The following is a 22457-nucleotide window of genomic DNA, read 5'->3' on the forward strand; positions in this document are numbered from 1 at the left end:
GGCTTAGAAAGGTTAACTTGGGCACAGAGCAAACAGGAGAAAAGGTCATAGTCTCAACATCCAGATTCCTGAAGGACCATTCCACCCTCCATCCTGCTTCCTTGAGGTGGGGGGAATCATTAGAAGTGAAGAGGATGGGACTTCCCTGGTGGCTCAGTGGTTAAGAATCCACCTGCCAATGCAGGGGATATGGGTTCGAGCCCTGCTCTGGGAAGATCCCACATGCCGTGAAGCAACTAAGCCCGTGCGCTACAACTACTGAGGCTGCACTCTAGAGCCCGTGAGCCACAACTACTGAAGCCTGAGCGCCTAGAGCCCGTGCTCTGCAACAAGAGAAGCCACTGCAATGAGAAGCCTGTGCACCGCAAGGAAGAGTAGCCCCCACTCGCTCCAACTAGAGGAAGCCCACACACAGCAATGAAGACCCAATGCAGCCAAAAGTAAATAAACAAATTAATTATTTTTTTTTAAAAAAGTGAACAGGATGGTATTCTGAGTTGGTGCCCCAACCCCCGGGCCGTGGACTGGGTACCAGTCCGTGGCCTGTTAGGAACCGGACCACACAGTAGGAGGGGAGCAGCAGGCGAGCGACTGAAGCTTCATCTTCCGCTCCCCATCACTCCCTGTCGCTCGCATTACCGCTCGAACCATCCCCCGCCCCGTCCATGGAAAAACTGTCTTCCACGAAACCAGTCCCTGGTGCCAAAAAGGTTGGGCACCGGTGCTAGTCCATTGCTTCTCAAACTTAGATGATGATCCACATCCACCTTGGGAACTTTTCAAAACTATACATGCCCAGGTCCTTCTTCGGATCTAGTGACTCAAACTCTACCATGTACAGCACAGGTATGTGCTTTTAGAAACATATGCAGGCGATCCTAACACACAGCCAAGTTTCAGAATCACTAGCTCCAAGTTCCAGTTTCAGTACCACTTCGTCATGTCATTTCTAGGACAGAAAATCAAAATGACTGATTTGGGTCCCATCAGCTACAGCCAGAGAGGAGGCTACCCCTTTCCAGCAATGAATGATAAGCCAAGAGAGAAGAAAAGCTCAATCCTAGAGGAGCTCTGGAACTGTCCCAACAGCAGCTGACAGCAATTCCACCACTCTCTCCAAAGTCCTGGGCCACTATCTCTCTAGTGCCACCTCGTCTTCAAATGGCAGGTGTCAGCAGTGATATTGGGCTCAGAACTACTCCCAGGGGTTTGGGAAGGACACATTCACAAAAGACGGGCACCATGGTCTTACACTGGTCTCTGCCCACTGTTACTGCCACATTATCACCACTGGCCCAAAGCCTGGCCACCTAAGCCCAGAGCTGTGGCTCCTTATTCTCTCCTGAGCCACCTGCCATGTTCTAGAGGCAGAGCTTCACCTCCCTCAAGCAGGTGGCAAAAGGAAGCAAGGCCTGGGTGAGCAGGAGATGGGCCTAGGGTGAGGAAGATGCTTGGCAATATTATGGGAGCAGCTAGCAGTTCTAAAAATTCACTGAGTGAATTAGAAATTGTAGAATGTTGAGCTGGAAGATATCTTAAAGAACTAGTTCAAATTCCACATTTTATAGACACAAAAAATGAAGTTCAAAGAAGAAAGAGTGATATTAAAATGAATTTCAACTCAAACTAAAAGATTATAGAAAAAAACGATTATAGAAGCATGTGTTTACACATTTTTTTAAGGGCAGAATGGACTGTTTAAATAAATTTAGGTATATCCATACAATGAAATATTCTGAAGCCTTTGAAAAGGATAGTAACAGGAAAAGATGTCCAAGATATAGTTTTGTGTCAAAAGAGATTACTAATTTTGTGTTTAAAAGAAAAAAGAAAGATATATATTTGCATGTGTTTACAGACCAAGAATGGTATTCAGAAATATATATTTCAAGTTGTATACAGTTAATCCTGAGTATTGGGATTGCAGAATTTTACTTTTTTAAGATCTTTACAATGAGTATGTGCTATTTTTTTTAATTGAGGTACAGCCAGTGTACAATATTATATAAGTTACAAGTGTACAGTACAGAGATTCACAATTTTTAAAGGTTATATGCCATTAATAGTTATTATAAAATATTGGCTATATTCCTTGTGTTGTACAATATATTCTTATAGCTTATTTTATACCTAACAGTTTGTACTTCTTAATCCCCTACCCCTATATTGCCCCACCCCCCGTCCCTGTCCCCACTGGTAGCCACTAGTTTATTCTCTGTGAGTCTGCTAGCATGTACTATTTTTTTTTAATTGAAGTATAGTTGATTTACAATGTTGTGTTTGTTTCAGGTGTACAGCAAAGTGAATCAGTTATACATATATAGCATGTACTACTTTTAATAATGAAAGTGAGCAAAAATATTTGTTTGGAAGGAAAAAAAACCACAGGGCACCAGACTTTTTTTTTTTATGTGGTACGTGGGCCTCTCACCGCCGCAGCCTCTGCCGCCACGGAGCACAGGCTCCGGACGCGCAGGCCCAGCAGCCATGGCCCACGGGCCCAGCCGCTCCTCGGCACGTGGGATCCTCCCGAACTGGGGCATGAGCCCGCGTCCCCTGCATCGGCAGGCAGACTCCCAACCACTGCGCCAACAGGGAAGACCAGGGCACCAGACTTTATACAACTACTTTCTCCTATGAGACTAGGTCTCTCTTTAGGGCTTTGTTAAAAACAAACACTGGGCTTCCCTGGTGGTGCAGTGGTTGAGAATCTGCCTGCTAATGCAGGGGCCATGGGTTCGAGCCCCGGTATGGGAGGATCCCACATGTGGCGGAGCAACTAGTCCCGTGAGCCACAACTCCTGAGCCTGTGCGTCTGGAGCCTGTGCTCTGCAACAAGAGAGGCCTCGACAGTGAGAGGCCCACGCACTGCGATGAAGAGTGGCCCCCGCTTGCCACGACTAGAGAAAGCCCTCGCACAGAAATGAAGACGCAACATAGCAAAAATAAATAAATAAATAAATAAATAAACTCCTACCCCCAACATCTTCTTTAAAAAAAAAACAAAAAAAAACCACACTAAAGTGAACATCAGACACTTTTATTCAATTTCTCTCTTGAGGAAACAGCTTGTGATTTTCTAACAAACAAACCTCTCTAACAATGATCAGACACAATCTATTGTGTTTTAGGGCATTAAAAGGGCTTCAATACACACAGAAAGACACAGAGGGAGAAAAGAAAGTCACACGGCCCATCACATGCAATTGACTCATTCTGATTTCCTCCTTAAACAAAGCAAACTATCAAAAAATTATTAATTACACTGAACTATGAAAGAGCCAGGCTTCTCCCTTCATTTCTTCCCAATGCTCACCTGGCTTTACATCATTTCACCATTCTTGGCTTGCAGCTTTGTATCCTGGTTCTACCACTTACTAGGTATTGGTTGGCCGAAAAGGTCATTTGGTTTTAAGTAGACACATTTTTCATTTTCCCCAAGAACTTTATTGAACAACGTATTCATCAACCGAATGAACCTTTTGGCCAACCCAATACGTGACCGTGGGCAAGTTATTCTGGGCCTCAGTGTGCATCTGTCAAGTAGAGATGATAAACCTCATTGTGTTGCTGTGAAGATTAACTTAGTTGATACATGTTAAGCACTTAAACAGGGTAAGCACTCAGAAATATTACCTTATGAGGTAGTAACTATAGTATGGTGGTGATAGTTTATTATTATCATAGAGAGGCAAGAGATTAAAAAGAAAAGAGCAATAAGAACACTCCAGTCCTTCTGGCTAAGTAGAACGGGTAAAGGATTAACAGCATTGTTAATAAGGCTAAAGGATGATTAGGGAATTACTCATGAATTGTACCTCACTCTCCAAATCCCAAATGCTACAGAGAGTAAATGGTTAGCTGAAATCCAAAAATCCTATTTGCAGGTCAATGGCAACAAATTTGGACGCTGCTGAAAACAGTTTTCAGGCCCATGCTACAGGGGAGGACTGGCCAAAAGTCTTGATGCTGGTATCGGATTGGTACTGATAGGGAGGTAACCACTGGCCAGCCCTTGTCCAGACCACCCAGCGCCAGTGACTGGGTACTGGCTGACTCTACCTTGTTGGCTCATCTATTTCTTTCTTTGCTGCTTTTTCTAAACGTAAGATCACGAACTTAAAATGGCCAAAGGATAGCGTTAAACATGTGTGAAGAAACCAAAGTTTGAGCAGATATGGTCCTGGGCTACCAGCATTCTCTCCCTCCCAAATTAAGAGTCATCATTCAGAGAACCTAAATATGCTTTGACCTACAGGCACCACTAAACTGCAAATCCCCTGAGTACTTTATTAGAACGAAATCATGTAAACTAAGGACAGTCCAGGGGGTTTAAATAATTTTGTGAGGCAAAAGGAAGGTATTTTAGAGATGAACTAGTTCAAAAATCATTAACGGAGGCAACAGTCTTGTGATATCTTGGAGCTATGGGCATGGGCGGGAAAGCCAGCACTCCAAGGTCACCAGAAAAAAAGCCTGAACCTCTGCTGTCCCAGCCCTGGAATATCAACCTCCAGACTTCTTATTATGCTAGATAATTCAGTGGTTCAGGCCACTGTTGATGGAAGCAGCTGACTGAACCCTGATATAAAAGGTGAGTGGCCCCACCAAAAGCTTTCTAAACCAAATTTACGTTAGATATCTAGGTAACTGTCAGAAACAGCTCTGCTTTCCTTACTGAGGTTTTATCTATTGATTAAATATATCATTGTTTACAGTTAATGCTCACATAGGAGGGCAGGAAAGAGATAACCCTCCATACTATTTTTAGAATTATTTCAGACACAACACATCCATCAGGGAAACATTCACCTTTACACACATCCTCTTAATTCAGATTCGTGCTATTAGTAAGCAAAATAGATAAAAATGCTTTTCTATATATGAATTGTACAACCTATTTATATTTGTTTCTAATTCTTGTCTTTTTAGGACAAAGTCCATGTTTATTACGTGTAACATGTAAATAGCTTTCAGAGGTATAAGCAATTAACAAATATAAACAATAATATGTCAAATAATATGCTACCCAACTTTTTTTTTTTTTTTTTTTTTTTGGGTTTTGGGGCCCCCCCCGTTTTTGGAAGCCGCTCTGCGGCATGTGGGATCTTCCTGGACCGGGGCACGAACCCGTGTCCCCTCCATCAGCAGGCAGACTCTCAACCACTGCGCCACCAGGGAAGCCCTGCTACCCAACTTTCACCTAACATTTACTATTATAAATATTCTATCATTATATCATTAAGAAATTAAAACTAGCAAATAGGAAAAGCAGATATGTGGAGGAAAGCCATGTTTTCTAAGCCTTTGAGATATGTCATAGATATTTGTTACTGAGATCTTCTTCTTCCATCAATGACAACTTTAGTTATATTTATCATTGGATGGATGTTGCATTCTCTTACTTTGATGTAGTTATAAATTAAGCATTTTTAACACTATATTAACTTTTTCAGACTCAAAGGTTATTCCTGGTTAATGGGTATTTCAAAACCTTCATTCATGTCATTAAGTTGAAAAATGTCAATTTCCTACAATAGTATGAAGGATAAACTGTGTGTATATTATATTTAGTATTATATAATGTATGTCTACAATGAAGGAGAAGCATAAGATAGATGACAAACACAAAAAGCTCATTGAGAAGTTTTGCAATTATTTATTCCTATGTCCTGTATTCCAAATGGTCTACTTTAAAGGTAGCTTCTAACAGGGAATAAGACTGTCTGGCTTAATCTTCTTTGTTAAAATTTTTCTTAAGATAAAAAGGAAATGAAAAAAATAAGTAAGATTGTTTACCGTCAGTACAAACCAAAACCCTAACTGGCTCTACTTTTCTCCACTCAATTCTTAGTGGTGGGGGGTGAAGTGAAATGGCCAGAGAGGCCCTGTCTGGGTAATCCACCGCAACTGTCAGTGACAGACTCTTTAGGATGCAAGCATACGCCGAGCATTGACCATGCACCGACACTGTACTGAAGCTCTGGGGCCGAAACAGTGATGCTCAAGGACATAAAGTCAAAAACAGTCAAAAGATCATTCCATTCTTAAGTAAGCAGCACACGTGTGTGTGGGGAGGGGTCCATTGAAGGAGTTATGGGAAACTGGAAGTCTCAATGGAAACAAAACAAGTAAAAAATAGGTTTCATATTTAAAAATTGTTCGTTAAACCATGCCCAGGGCTTAGGAACATGTATACCACTATACCAAAAGAGAAGAAAACCACTAGCCGTATTTATAACTTGGAAGAAGAAAACTTTATGGTACTTTATTGTGCCTTAGAGTAACGAAGTCTTAAGCTGCTGATCTAAGTACAGGAGAAAGTAAAATAAGGAACAGAAAAAGAGTAAGTGAAAAAAATAAGTGAAAGAAAATACTACTTGGGAGGTTCTTCCTTAATCATTTAAAGTTCAATGACATGGAGTTAGACAACCATGACTATGATTGTCAGTTTTCCTCTTTGTATGTTAATCAAAAGTAGCCACACTTAATTAAGCACTTACTAAAATCTTGATCCTGTGCTGGAGTTTAACTTATCCCTTCCTTTTACATTTGAGAAAATTGAGTATTATAAAAGTTGATCTATTTCCCCAGGGGTTAATTCAACTAGTAATTATCAGGTCCAGGTACATATGTTTTCTGATCACTCACACCAAAGAAACTTAGGTACACACTACCTGTACTGTACATGGTTCATATGTAACTTAGCCACTACAGTTCATACTAGCCAAATGATATAAAATTAAGTAATATTATATGTCTTCAGACCACTGGCTTTACTACTGAAACCAGTTGTAGTCATCAATAGGATTTTAATTTTAATGAGTTGATTATATTACCAGACAGGACATCAAACAAAGCAGTTCATGAAAAAAACCTATAACAATAAAAAGCTTTGAGATGTGCTGTTGGTAAAGAACAGAAAGGAATCTACTTCTGGTCCATTTGCTTTGTTTTATTTCTAACGTGGTAAGTTATGTTTAATAACAAATATTCCAGAGTTCAAGGTAGAGTCTTTGAAGCATGAATATGAAGAATACAGACCATAATGTTTATAATCCTTTCTGATACAGCAGACACACAGTGTGACCATCCACAGTGCCCACTATATGTAGGACTGCTTTTGGCTGTGTTTATCAGAGAATGGGAAGCAGGAATTCCTAATAGCTCAAAATAATTTTCCTATTTCCTATTACCTCTGTTTAGCAGTCTGCCATTGCAAATATTATTTGACACATACAGTGTGTCAAATTAGAAGGAAAAAAAATCACACATTTTATGACATGAACAGTATTTTATTTCCATGCCAGTAAGGAAAAGACTTTTCTTCTTCATGGAAAAAAGGTCAGAAACTATGGGCACTCAGAAAAGTACACTTGTTTTTCACTGCAGAGTAGGTGTGCTTTCAAAGCAAGAGAGAGAACCAACAGAGCAAGAGATCAAACAAACAAAGGGAAAAAACTAAACATACAATAAAACCAATTTGCTTATTTACTGTTTATATCATGCCCAATCCTCCTCCCCACCCCAAAAAAGATACAATCACTAGCAGCAAATATGCTTCTTAAATATGTAGAAATTATAAGATGACTATACAAGAACAATGAAAAAATATACTATGCTCCTTTCATTTTTAATATAGTGTTCTCCTATAGTATAAGATGACTGACTTAATGAAATGCATAATATAAGGTAAATTCACAAGCAAATGCATTTTAAGATGAGTCTGTAAAACATCTCTAGCGGAGACTAAATTACAAAAAAACCAAAAGCAGTCATTTACTGGTCAAATATTTTGGTGTTTAATTATACTGATCTTATTTGTCAACTGTTCACTATTTTGTTTTTTAATGCAAAATGGAAGCTTCAGTCACAGTCGAATATAAAGCATGAGGAATGTTGGCAGTGGGCAGGCCAGGGGAGTCAGGCACCCCTACACCTACGCCTGGCTTTGCCTCAACAAACTTGTGACCTGAGTCATAAAACTTCATTTTGTCTCCTCGGTTTCCAAATCTGTTAAAGATAGCTATAGCCCCAGCAGCCTGATCTCTAAGACCTCTCCTAGCTAACATTTTATAACTCAAAACAGAATGCATTTAGACTATTCAATAGACAGTTAAAAAAGATGAATGCCTGAAGCAATAAAATAGCAGATGCAAACAACAAGGTCCTACTGCATAGCACAGGGAACTATACTCAATATCTTGTAATAAACCATAATGGAAAAGAATATACATGTAAAACTGAATCACTTTGCTGTACACCACATTGCAATCACCAACACAACTTTGTAAATCAACTATACTTCAATAAACAAACAAACAAAAAAACAGCAGATGCAAATCCTACTGGGACAACCCTCTGTCAATAAAATTGATGGCTCTGTATATATAATATCTATGTCAGGTCTGGCATCGGAAAATTTAACTTATGCTCAAGCACCCTCACAACCTGCATAAGAACAACCTAAACTGACCTTTCCCAGACAAAAGAGGGCCGCATCAAGATGTAGACAGCAGTCCAGAGTTACCTCTGACGTGTAAGTGATCCCTTTACTAGATCACCTGGCCAAACTACCAGAAGCTGCAGGATATATATAGTAGCCATGTGAGAGGGACGCATGATAGCTCCACTCCCTGATTCTTCCACTCCCAGGAATCAGGGAGTGTTAGAATGAAATCAGGATAGGTTTCTGCACCCCCTGCTTATATTTCAACTGCTACAAAAGTAATTTCATTAGCAATTTTTGAAATTGTTTTTAAACTTCTGCTATAATCATTTATTCAAAAAATTAATTACTTGGTAATATTATTGATAGGCACTAAATATCTTAAAATGGCCCATAAATATTTATATTTGTTTTAAATACTATCTGAGGATATTAAGTTGAAAAACAGAGTTCTCATTCAAAGTACTAAAAAAGAGAGCTCTAGGACGGTGGGGGGGTTGGTGGTGGCGGAGGGAGGCAGCTCAGAAGGACAAATAGACCCATCTCCAGGGCCTCCGTAAAGAGAACAAAAAAAAGTTCATTAAAGTTCATAGGGAACACTCCAGAACAAAGTCTTAGGAATGAGATCGCCCTCCACAACTGCTTTAGAGCCCAGAAACTAGATCATGAATAAACTGTTTAAATCTTATTTGCTCCTCAAAACTTTCTTTTCTCACAGGCAAAGGGAAAAAAACAAAAACATAACCAAAATGCTGGCTTTAATTATCTACATTTAAGTTTTCTCCACAACTCCTTCCTTTTAAAATAGTTCGGTAATGCTAGCCATAATACTTAGTGAAAACACAATCAGCAAAAAGCTGACAAAGGTAAATGTTTAAATGTTTACAACTACACTGTTGCTTAAGGCATTTAAAGAATGCCAGTTGTATTTTTGGTCCAAGTGCCCAGTAGGCCAGAATATGTGCATGTGCTTCACACCACCCAGAGAAGGAAAGTGTGGGCATGAGCTGCTCTGCCCTAAAGCGCTAGTAACAAAGAACACACAGTTGCAGAGAGAAAAGCTGGTGTAATAGGAACATTAGCAACTTAGTAGAAAATATATCTGCTCCCAAATGCTCATGAGTAAAAAGGAGAAAAAAAAAAAGATAATTACAAGGTCTTTAAAAAACACAAGAAAACAAACACACCCCTTACTAATGAGTCCATGAAGACAACCACAAATACACATCCTCCAGCAACATTAGGGGAGCCTAGCTCTGCTTCAGATGACTTGCTCTTGAGAAACAGAAAGTGGTTCAGAACCATCAGTCAGAACCATGGCGACTTTCCCAAATTCTCCTCTGGGTAGTGAACCTGTTCAGGAATCCGTCATTGCAAACTGTAAATAAGTAGATTTCAACCCTTTTTAACCTATATTCCCTCATGTTATCTGCTGTGCATCATTTGCTAAGATGTTGTAGCTTTTACTTGTGGTAGACTGTCTTACAACTCTTGTAGTTATTTTGACTGTCTCCTTCAAATATTCTCCCTCACGATCCCCTTTTCTGATCTGACCTCATAGGGACCATCCCCAAACATCTCCCCCTTGAGATTCGTTGCCTCCTGACAAAGACCTAAAGACAAGGCTGCATTTCCTCAGGAGATACAATGCAGTGTGTCATCTTCAGATGGGCATGCACTGCTTAAAAAAAAAGCAGGTCTCTGCACATGATGAGCTATATTGCTGCTGTTGTAAATCAATGCTGTACCACAGCCAACAAGAGAAAGAACTTGTTAGTAATATATTCTAACTCATGTTCACAAAACACTGCAAATGACTATGTGTGCAGATATATGATTTGGGATGGTAGTACCTTATTTGAGAACTACACTGCATGAAGGTCATGTATTTGTATTGACAGTGTCAAACTGATAAAAGAAAAAGTTACATCAATAGTTAATTTTCATCTCTATATAAGGTTATGGCGTGTATCTGTGGGACACTTGAAGAGCCATATGGGAAGCGATATAACGAAAAGTTAAAAACATGGGCTTTGGGGCCAAACTCCCTAGGTTTAAATATCAGTGTCACCGTCTACTGTTATGAGACCTTAATCAAGTTACTTCTTTCTCTGTTTCCTCACCTGTAAAATGGGGATAATCATAATACCTATATCATAGGGTTGTTATGAGGATTAAATAAGGTATATTTATAAAGCACTTAAACAGAGATATTTAAGTATTTATTAAATTAAGGGCTGCACCGGTGTTCAGCAGCCGTGCAAAGATCTAAAAGCAGTAACACTCTTTGTACTGATAGCAAAAGGCTAAAATGGGCTGGTGAGGACACACAGAAGATAAAATGACACATCATTAAAGTGGGTATCAGATTTGAAAAGTGTTGCCAAACATTAAATACAGACATTAAAGTTCTGGACTCTAAGCATATTTAATCTTTTCAAGCTTGGTACTAAAATATGCCTAAATGTGCTTTCACATTCCTGTGTAGGTCTGGAGCCCTCAGTTACAAGTCTAGCCTCTGTGTGACCTTGGAAAATCTTCTAACCTCTCTGTCCCTCAATCTTTTGAAAAGTGATCATACTACATGTTTGATCTCTAAGGCCCCCTCTGATAGTCCCAGGAAGGTGGCCACCTGATCCTTAAGAAACATATGAAATAAATGAGAGGAAAAGTAACAGACGTTTTAATAGAATTTTAAACAAAAAGATGGCTGAGTTGGACAAAAAGACAACCCTCCTCCTTTCCCTTCTCTGCAGGGCAAAGATAAAAATAGAAAACAAAGTCATTAGACTTCTGTCATAACTACACTTGAATAAAGAAGCAGGGAAAGGAGCAGCCTCCACATTCTGGGACCACTGGGAGGCAGTTACCTTCGGTCTCGGGCTCTGATTTTGTGTATGTGACGGTGCAGCAAAGCACACTCCCCGAGAGGTCTCTCAGAATGGCTTTTGTGCCATTCAAAGCAGGGCCACCCCAGAAACCAAAATCCACGTATTATATGATTCCATTTGTATGAAATGTCCAGAACAGGCAAATCCATAGAGACAGAAAGTAGATTGGTGGTTTCTGAGGACTGGGGTGTAGAAGAAATGGAGAATGACTGCTAATGGGTACAGGGTTTCCTTTGGGGTGATGAACATGCTTTGGAATTAGAAAGCAGTAATGGAGACTCCAGGAGGGCCCACACCAAGAAGTACCTCCCAGAATTTCTGCTGCCAGTGTCCTTGTCCCCGTGGTGAGCCACAGCCACCCCCCACCTCTGCAGGAGCCCTTCCAACACTAGCAGTTGGAGAACTTAATGTTCTAGATGATATTTTGACTGAAGTACCAGAACAGGATAATGAACTCCAAAATCCAGAGAGTGAACAAGATAAAAATGAGAAAAAAGAGTTCACAAAGAAAAAGTGACCAAATGGAATCTACTGACACAAAGCGACAATAGCCTTCTGTTCATTCAAGACAATTGATTTCTAAGTCACTGAGCTCATCAGTTAGCAATAACAAAAGAATGGTTAGTACAGGGCTTCCCTGGTGGCACAGTGGTTGAGAGTCCAACTGCTGATGCAGGGGACACGGGTTCGTGCCCTGGTCCGGGAAGATCCCACATGCCGCAGAGCGGCTGGACCCGTGAGCCATGGCCGCTGAGCCTGCGCGTCCAGAGCCTGTGCTCCGCAACGGGAGAGGCCACAACAGTGAGAGGCCCGCGTACCGTAAAAAAAAAAATAATAATAATAAAAAAAATAATAATGGTTAATACAAAAGGAGTCAGTCACAGAGTATAAAAATGAGGAATATCAAAGATCTGAAAGAATCATCTAGAAGCTGATCAGAAAATTCGTTTGTCAAGCAGTGCCTCCAGAGAACCTTGTAACAGTCAACCTGAAAAAACATGTCAGCGGAAAAGGAATCCTGAAAGGAGGGTCAAATCCCTTATGCCAGATGGCTCTGAGAGAACTGGGCTTGAAGTGCACAGACGTGCAAGCAGATGCAGCCAGTCTTCTAAGGAGGAAGTGAACTCTGAAGAATATGGCTCTGACCATGAGACTGGCAGCATTGGTTCTTCTGATGAGTAAGGCAACAACACTGAGAATGAGGAGGAAGGGGTGGAAGATGTGGAAGAAGATGAAGAATTAGAAGAAGATGCAGAGGAAGATGAAGAGGTGGATGACGATGGAGAGGAGGAGGAGGAGGAGGAAGATGAATATGAACAGGATGAGACCAGAAGGAAGAGGGAAATGTTTATGACACCTGAAGTGAGGCTAGCGACTCTGATTCTGAATCCATTTCCTTCACAGATGCGTCTGTCAGATCTGGTTCGGGAACAGATGTATCAGGTACTCATTTTTATATGTAAAGGTTTGTCTTTTTTTTTTTTAATGGACCTGACTGGTTTTTTTCTTGAATATGTTTAAGTTGAATCATAAAATTTTTGAGGCAATGGGGGAGATGTTAGTAAGACTGTCCTGTGATTTTTTTTTATATACTTTTGAGTATTATAAATGCACTTGAATAAGGTTTACGTATCTTAGTAAAGGCATTTCTCAGCTATAAATTGACTGTATTATAAATGTACACTAGTCTGATTGTTTCTCTATAAGGAATGTATTTGAGGTTTTAATGTTATAAATTCTTAGATTTCCATACTAGTCAACAGCAGCTTATTTAAACACTGACGTACTTGAAGTATATTCATATGGAACCCGTCTGCTAGGTATAACAATATTTTCATGTTAAATGCCTCTAGATTTTCATCATGTGGCAACAGAAATCAAAATAACTTTTTCTCTTGGGAGCTCAAACTTCCTTTCATTTCTGTACCTGTGGGTTGACTGGGGCAGGGTCGCCAGAGGGCTGGGTATAAAGGTACAAGATGGAAAATAAGAGTATAAAATTATTGTGGAGAGACTGGGTGAGAGGCATCTTGGGTCATTCCTTCAATATTACATGCCCTGCCACTTTATCTTTATCTGACCCATGAGACTTGACAATGGGAATGGTAGATAGTTGCAGTCATTAGGCTGAGGGAGCCCTCTTTTGGGGGGAAATTCAGAGGGTAGAGCAAGGAGAGGTCATGGCACTTAGAAACCGCTGGTCACTCTGTGATGATTATACTCTCATGGCTGTCTTATGTAAAGATGCAGCCAGATCTCCTACACAGGCCAAATGTACTAAATATTGGGATACAAGAAAAATTCTATTATTTTGATATAGTTGATAGTTACAATGCCTTTATTACAGAATTTTATCATTTTAATGTAGTACATTGTTAGTAAATCATATTCTTGGTATAGTGTAAACGATAAGAGCAAATGACCAGGTATTTTCTTTTTGTTCGTTTGTTTGGGTTTTTTTGCGGTACGCGGGCCTCTCACTGTTGTGGCCTCTCCCGTTGCGGAGCACAGGCTCCGGACGCGCAGGCTCAGCAGCCATGGCTCACAGGCCCAGCCGCTCCGCGGCATGTGGGATCTTCCCGGACCGGGGCACGAACCCGTGTCCCCTGCATCGGCAGGCGGACTCTCAACCTCTGTGCCACCAGGGAAGCCCCGACCAGGTATTTTCTAATTGGTACCTGAAGTGCTTCTAGCCTTTTGCTCACTAGAGTTCTAGGTTTAGGAGTTTATAGACAGGTTTTGAAGGAGGTTAAAGAGTTAAACTGAAGAGATGGGTAGTTGGCTTTAATATAAAAAGAAAAACCTGTGGAATCTTTTAATTCTACTATTCCATCATACTTTTTGCAAACTGATGGGACATACGTTTTATAATTTATGATAATGGATAGAGAACAAAAATTGCATTGGCAATATGAATGAATGTTCATTTATTGTGGAGAATGTGTGAAACCTGTAAAAGTAGGCGACATTTTATTATAGGAATCTTCTTTTTGGTGTCCATGTTAGGAACAATATTTCTTAGACTTGAATGTTTATCCTGTTTAAGTCAAACAAGGGAGATGTATAAATACGTAGGGCCTGAAATAATGAGTATTTTTATTTTATTTTATTATTTTTTTTTATAAATTATTTTGGGCTGCTTTTGGTCTTTGTTGCTGCGCACAGGCTTCCTCTAGTTGTGGTGAGCAGGGGCTACTCTTCGTTACAGTGTACGGGCTTCTCATTGCGGTGGCTTCTCTTGTTGCGGAGCACGGGCTCTAGGCACACGGGCTTCAGTAGTTGTGGCGCACGGGCTTAGTTGCTCCACGGCATGTGGGATCTTCCCGGACCAGAGGCTCGAACCTGTGTCCCCTGCACTGGTAGGCAGATTCTTAACCACTGCGCCACCAGGAAAGCCCCATGTGTATTTTTAATAAATTCCTTAGATGCTGATACTTAACAAGATACCTATTCATGCTTTGTATTTTGTGGATTAGACATTTCAGATTGAATGGTAGCCAATAGTTTTTTTTTTTTTTGCCAATAGTTTTATAAAACCTGGATATTAAAACTGTTAAGAGAGACTTACCGTTACAAAGAGATACTTGCCTGGAACTCTTACTTTCCATATTAAAGGAAATTTGTGGCTTTTCTTTGGAAGAGCTCTTATGTGGAACATATTTTAAAGACTATTTAGTATGCACGACATTATTTTTATTTTGGAGTAGTTTCTCTTCATAATAATGTGTGAGAGAAAAGTGGGGTGGATCTGGAACTCCACCAGAGCTAAAAACAATTTTTTAAGATTTTTAAACACAAGGGATCACAGTTTAGTTTTTGTGTCATGAATTCTCTAGATTCCAGTTTATTTTACCTTATTTTTTCTCAAAATTTCAGTAATTTTCTTATAAAAGTGACACACGTGGTGGCTGTTACGGGTTTGTTAGACGACTTTCATTGTTTTTTTGACCTGAGAATAATAGTTGGGAGAGGGGATCATAAACTTAAGAGCAGTGAAAGTTATTTATACAAAAAAGATTAAAAATCCCTGGAGATATTTTAATGGTAATGCTATATTTAACATTACATAAAAATTGTTGGGTGAGATCTTCTGCTTCTGTTATATTTCCTGCATCATCTTTTTTTTAAAATAAATTTATTTTAAAAAAAGCAGTGATGGTTGCAAAACTTCATACTAACCGCTGAATTGTACACTTTAAAAGGGTTGCATGGAAATTATACCTCAGCAAAAAATGGGGGGAGGGGCAGGTCAGCTGTAATAATAAAGGTTCCTATTATTATCCAGTAGTCTGCCTTCTCTTATCAGAAATAGAAGGAAGTAGGGAGATTAAAGTCATTCTGTCAACAGCTCTTGATAATGAGAAGTCTGGAATTATATTTCAAATTGCCTATAAAGGGTGGCCAAAAAGTCTGGAAACTTAGAGGTAGAGGATTAATGGCCCTGCTCTCAAAGGGAAATGATATACGCAGAAAATAAGAGTAACCAGTAGGAAGGGGCTACCTGATAAGGCTGGTTGCCCCGCCCCGAGGGCCAGCCAGGCCTCCAGCTGTCTAGTGCTCCAACATGACAAGGCCTGGTGTGAAGCCAGGTGCACCTGAGCCCCACCCACAGATTTCCCCAGGTAGTGAGTCACGAGAAAAGCTACGAAGCCAAATGGGCTTTTCCTTATTTTACTTCTGCACCCTGCAGCCTCTAAGCCTATCACTGACCATTAAGCACAATCTGTGGGCCACTCTGTGGTGGCCCAAGGAAAGGAAGCAGCAGGAGCAAAAGCTGAAAGGTGAGAAAGGAAGGACTATTAGCAATAGTTTGGCAGGATCACCAATTCCTTCCAGGAATCACAGCAGACAGAATGACCTTAAAATGTACATTGTAACATGTCACCTCCTACTTAGAACCCATCCAAGGCAATCAGAAAACATGCAAACTCCCCACAGCTACCTGGAATAAAATGCACACTTGGTGTGCCAGCCACCAGCTGTGCCTGATGGCACTTGCACCTCTCTGGTCCTCCTTCGCCCCTCTTCCCTCTCAGAGCTTCCAACGCACCAGGTCCTCCAACAGCCCAAGCGCCTGGCTGCCCAGGGCCTGGCATTCGCTGCTCCCTCTGCCTGACTCTGCTCTCAGCGGGCAGCTTCTCATCCCTCAAGTCTTTACTCAAATAGTAGCTCAGATAAATACTTACAGGGGGCCCCTCCTGTTAATCTCTACCACAGCTCCCTGCGGGTGCTCTGTGGAGGGCTCATCACACTGTCACTACTTTACTATTTATTGCAGTCTACCCTGTAGACTAGTCATGCAAAGATGGGGAGTATGCCCAACTTAGTCCCTGGTGTATCTGAGGTGCTGCCACAGTGTCTGGTGCATGGTTGGCATTTGATGTTTGCTAAATAGATGAACCTGTATTTTTAAAAATAACTCTGGCTGGGGAGATCCAAGAGACAAGGAGAACAATTAAAGTGGTCACAGATCACATCTTAAGTAACACTGATTGTGGTGCTACTAACAGTACCACTTACAAGGACTTTCTTTCTGACAATTATACAATTACATCAGTTAAGCAAGGAACAGACTTGATTTGACTAATATTAACAGTGCTTGCCTGAATGTTTACTAACTGGGGGTCTGTGTGCTTTTACTGTGCACACAATCCCATGTGTCCTTGAACCTCCTTCACAAAGCAGAGGCCAGGTGGGCCTGTGGACTATTCCCAGGGTTAGCAGGCTGTTCTTCTGCCCCTTTCACTCCCTCTTCAAGTGTAACAAGCGCAGGTTATGCTGCTGTTCTACAGCAGGGCTTCTCAGCATGGGCTGCACATGAGACTCCTTTAAAAATTCCAAAACCCAGGCTGCACCCCAGACCAATTACATCAGAATCTTTGGGGATAGGGCCCAGGCATCAGCACTTTTTAAGGCTCCTCAGATAATTCCAATGGGCAGCCAAGGCTGAGAAGCACTGTTTTAGTGAAAAATCCAAGCACCCACAAAGACCAACCTTCACTTAATTCCCTTATGATAATAGGATCTTGTATTCATTTTAAAGGTAAAAGAGCTGGTTGTACCAAAAGGAAGCATCCTATGAATAAATACTAATCTAGAGATACTCATAAATTGTTTCCTGAATGTTTATTTAAATCATTAAATCCCTTTTTTAGATTTTTAATACTCTTCCAACTCCTATGAAAGTGTACTACAAATGTCACTTTGCCTCAGAATACTCAAATAGAAAAGTGTATCTACTTGGTGAATAAAAAAATTCTAAAATATATAAAACCCACTTACCTGAACTACTCAGATACATGACCATCTCTACCATTTCACAGAATTCCTAGCAATAGACATGAACACTTAGCTTCTTGTAAATAAAGAGAGCCAATAATATTCAATTGACTATGTAGAAAATGAATGAAAGAATGAGTTCAAACAAATGATAAAAAACTGAAATGGACTTGCTTGAAATTACTTTTAAAATGACTTTAAAAATGGCTCCTGCTAGAAAGAGTCACATGTAGAGAACAAACTTATGGTTACCAAGCGGGGAAGGGCAAGGTGGGATGGACTGGGAGACTGGGATTGACATACAGACACTACTATGTGTAAAACAGATAACTAATGAGAGCCTACTGAATAGCACAGGGAACTCTACTCAATGCTCTAGGGTGACCTAAATGGGAAGGAAATCTAAGAAGAGTGGGTATATGTATACGTATAACTGATTCAGTTTGCTGCACAGCAGAAACTAACACAACATTGTAAAGCAACTATACTCCAATAAAAATTAATTTAAAAACAGACAAAGTGGCTCCTGCTAGAATTAATCCACTAGGTCAAAGAAAAGCATGTCCAAGCCCTGTCTGCCTTCAGTCACATCCACTTCCACATACATGGATCTACACATCCCACCCAGAAACAGATTTTTACTTTTCTAAAGCCCATATCAATCATCTAATCACACCAACAGACAAGGTTATGTTTCTCACAAGATTACTCACCAAATAGCACTGATGTGGAAAAAATGTTTTTTATGCTCTTCAGTATTTTTAAAGATCCACAGTCTTCCCTAGTTCAAAACAATTCAAGCAGCTAGGCAGTTATTAAATGTGATAAGATCTGAAGCACAAACTTGAAAAATGCTTCAAAATCTTTCTTACTAAAAGAACTCTTACAAGTAGAATACACAAACAGAAGAAAAGTAAAGGAATTCTACCTGGTTATTTTGTCCATTATCACAGACACAGTGATGTGCAAGCCATTTTGAACCAGTGTTGCCTACAAACTTTCTATCTACACCATCTATTATTTTATGGAGAACTGCTATTCTTATAACTTTTTCATTGATCTGAAAGTCAAACCAGTTTTTCTGGTCTGTCTTCAGAATTGTTTGGTATACACAAACAGTGTGGATAGTACTTTAGACGATAATGCTGGAGAGGATCTCCAAATTCAAAAGCAAGTAGTGTCCTATATGTAGCTAGATTTTCTGGAGCCACTAAGTGTCTGTACCAGACTAATTCAGTAATTACTACTTATGTAATTTCGATTTAATTTTTCAAGTCAGAACTTTTTCTAAAACACATTTCCCCTTTCTAGTCATATATTAAATTCTAGCCGGGCCTATGATAGACACAGTCGTAATAATGTGTTATTGGTGTCTTAGCCTTCCAGCTGAAATATTTTCTTCCTTTTTTTTTAATCCCTGTGGTTGAGGAAAGTTGTACAGACCAATTCAATAGAAGTAAAACCCACCAGCTTTCTTGCGAAGAACTGTAGAATACAACAAAATTTATTTGTCGGGAAGCATAATTCCTATTGAATGAATGGAAAAATGAAATTGTAGAATATTTTCAAATTAAACACACTGTAGAGTAAAAACAGCCTCAGCTAGCAGAAAAGTCAGATCGTAATCTGATAAGATTCACTTGCAATTTAGATTAATTATATAAATGGGTCATTTATATAACCAAGGAGATATATTAGGGATGCATTTTATAAGGTTTGTTTTTGTTTTTATACTAGGGTGTTTCCCGTTTGCCTGTAATAAGTGGCGAGCCTTTTTAATACAAAGAAGACAAAATTCTCCCCAGTGTCTGAATTAACATTACTTCTGAATTAAAGAAGCTCTAATTGATGGGGATTTACTGTGTACATAAATATAAGGTGAAATACACACTGAAATAATTATTAGGGAGAAAGAATCGGCTCTCTGTACCCGTTGAGATCGTCCCACCAGTAAAGGTCGAGTTTGCTCTGCCTTTCATTTGTGCAGCTGTTAGAAGGTATACACTCCGCCAGTTTAACCTGATGAAATATACATTTCGGCTAGTCATCGGGAGATCAGGTGTCAAGGTAAAGCTCTAAAATATGTAACCTTAAGCAGTCAGTTACTACTCTTTGGTCCTCTGACCACTCTCCCAGGGAAATGGGGATGGTACTGCAACTAGAACAGCTCTGGATGGGGGAAGGGGAGTGAAGGGGGGAGGAAGGGACGGTTGCAGGGGGAGCCACTTACGAGACGTAGGCTGGGTAACCAAATCCTATCAGGTTGCAGAGGAGAGAGGCTCCATAACCGAACACCAGGTACAAAGCCACCAGGCCGATGACACCTGCAGACACGAGGAGGGAAGTGGGTCGGGTGGCACACAGGCGCTCCAGCCGGGCAGCCCCCGCCAACACCGCAAAGCTTGGCCCGTTCTAGGCATTGGAGAAAAACCGCACCGAGGCTGGGCCCGCGCCTTCTCGGGGCTTTGCCTTTGGTCTGGGGATACTGGCAGGCCGCACCTTTGTGCCCTTCCTTCCCCCGTCCCTCCCGCAAGGGGCCCCATGCCACGCTGCGCACCAGCTGCAGGAGCCCCGCTTCCTTCCCGGATGGTCTGGGCAGGCCGGGATTCCGGCGCCTGCCCGCAGCCCCTCCCGTCCCGCACCCAACTCCGCGGAGGGTCTGGCTAGGACCCGGTACTCCGCCACGGGGACCGCGCTCCCTCCAGCAGGGACCCCGCCACTCGGCGTCAGCTCTGCGCTCGGCCACAGGCACACGACACTGGGCCGCAGGACAGACACGTCAGCGCCGGTCGGTCCCCGGCCCCACGTCCCGGGAGCCCCGCCACAGGGCCGCCCCGGGCGAGGTCTCTGGTCCCTGGCCTGTCCAGGCGGCCACTTCTATCCCCGACGACGCCACTCACCCCCGTCTGTCACCAAGCCCGTGGTCCCAGCTGCGATGCGACAGCCGCTCCCGGGCCGGGCAAGCGGCGGGATCCCGCGGGCCGCAGCCCCACACTCACCGAGGGCCATGTAGCTCCGGTTCACGCCGGTCTTGGCCTCGAGCTTGGCCAAGATGTCAGTCATGCAGTTCTTCTGGTGAAGGAACTGGTCGAACCTCTGCCTCATGGCTGCAGACATGGCGGGGACCGTCGCGCCGCCGCCTGGGACTGCTCCTGGTGCCGGGTGGCCGCAGAGCGAGGTGACTGGGGCGGCGCCGAGCGGGGCGGGAGGCGGACGATTCTCGAGTCCCTCCGCTCGCGCCCCGCAGCCCCCCTCCTCGCCCCGCCCAGCCGCGCCGCCCCCTCTCCCTCCCGCGGTCCGCGGTGAGCGCCACACCCTCGGTGGCGGCGCTAGCAGCCGCTGCTCACTGCTGGGCGGCCGCCCACTGCCTCTGTTAACGTGGTAAAAAGAGGGTGGTGAGTCTTGTGAGGTCCCTTCGGAAATCGTACTCGAAAGGAGGGGGCAGGCGGCCTTGTTGCTCCCACCTAAAAAGTAGCGGGACTGGTTTGATGTACCTACCCTGTTCTGCTAAACCTGCTGAGACGTTTTAAATCTAGAAATTGAAATGCTCGACCATCCTGAAAGAACTCTTTGGTTGCAGACCTACTTTTCCTTTCGTTGTCAGTACTCGGCATAGTTCTTCTCACAGATAGGAGTCTTTTTGAAAAGACCCTTGAAGAAACTTAACACACCCTCCTCTGGGGACACCATTTCCAAGAAAAGTCCTGCCCTACACTGCTTAAACCATTTCATGGTGCGCTTGGCGTTTGCTTGGTCTCTGATACCATGGAAACTTTTCCAGACCCCGGCCACGAAGTCAGTAGTGCGCGCTTGCCTACAAGCAAAATTACCCTGCAGAAGGTAATTCCAAATCTTTGGGCAGAACTTCACTTTGCTTCCTTCAGAATGTCGTGCTTATGCTCTTCCTCCACCTAAACTTAGGCTCTTGTTACCGCTCGCCCGCATTATATCAGGAAACTCCCTTTGAAAGTATTCTTTCTTACTCCTGTGATCTGCACCCTGCTGCAGAGTTTTCCTGGTTGCTTAAGCTTGAAAGGCTCTCCGTTCCCTACAGACCAGAGCTCCCATTCCTTAGTATAGCATTCAGTGGCCCTGTGCACAGACTTGCCCCAACATTCTCTCTTTGTCCTGTGCAACCCCTCTGCTCTTTCAAATTGACTTTACAGTACTGCCTTACACTTCGGTGAAAAGCTACCTTGCCCACTCTTAGCCTTTTCCTTTTGTGCTAATTCTCCTTCCTCTTTTCTTCCCCAGATCTTAGCTCAATTCTCTCAGTAGTCCCATGACCATCCAGGCAAATCAGTGACCAAATTAAATTTTTTTTAAAAAGTAGATAAACCAATAATAGGATTACTGTGATAGCCTCCCCGCTGAGGTGTCCATTTCTGTCTTTGTACCTACAGGCAATTCTCAGTGTGGCAGCCAACTGGAATATTTTTAAAATGTGACTCAAGTTGTGCTGCCTTTTTGCTCTTAACCCTCCAGTAGCTTCCCATCTGCTGGCCTCAAGGTCGTAGATGATATGTGTGGTTCATCCTTCTCCCTTCTAATTTCATCTCCTATTGCCTGCTTCCTTGCTGTGCCTCAAACAAGCTGAGCCCACTCCTGCCCCTGGGCTTTTACTTTTTTGCTGTCTCAGTGGCTCTCAAACAGCAGTGATTTTGTCCCCCACAGGACATGTGGCAATGTCTGGAGACATCTTTGGTTGTCGGATGAGTGGTGACAACTGGGGTAGCAGATATTACTCACTACTACTAGCATCTAGTAGGGATGCTGCTAAACATCCTGCAATGCACAGGTCAGTCCCCCCCACCGCCCACCCCCGCAAAGAAGAATAA

At 42.1% G+C, this 22457-nt stretch overlaps 1 protein-coding gene across 1 annotated transcript in view; it reads right to left on the reverse strand.

Moving 5' to 3' along the window:
- The window catches only part of REEP5 (receptor accessory protein 5), a 43325-nt gene extending 22455 nt beyond the window's left edge, over nt 1–20870 (reverse strand). Inside the window, exons 1-2 of the mRNA XM_024743343.1 lie at nt 20619–20870; nt 19850–19943 (exon numbers count right to left, since the gene is read on the reverse strand). Of these exons, the coding sequence (XP_024599111.1) occupies nt 19850–19943; nt 20619–20736 (212 nt within the window). The 5' untranslated portion in view covers nt 20737–20870. The remainder of the gene's footprint in view (nt 1–19849; nt 19944–20618) is intronic.
- Nucleotides 20871–22457: the final 1587 nt, after the last annotated feature.

The sequence above is a fragment of the Neophocaena asiaeorientalis genome, unplaced genomic scaffold (genome assembly GCF_003031525.2).
Source record: "Neophocaena asiaeorientalis asiaeorientalis breed wild unplaced genomic scaffold, Neophocaena_asiaeorientalis_V1.1 scaffold26, whole genome shotgun sequence".
NCBI classification, from domain to species: Eukaryota; Metazoa; Chordata; class Mammalia; order Artiodactyla; family Phocoenidae; genus Neophocaena; species Neophocaena asiaeorientalis.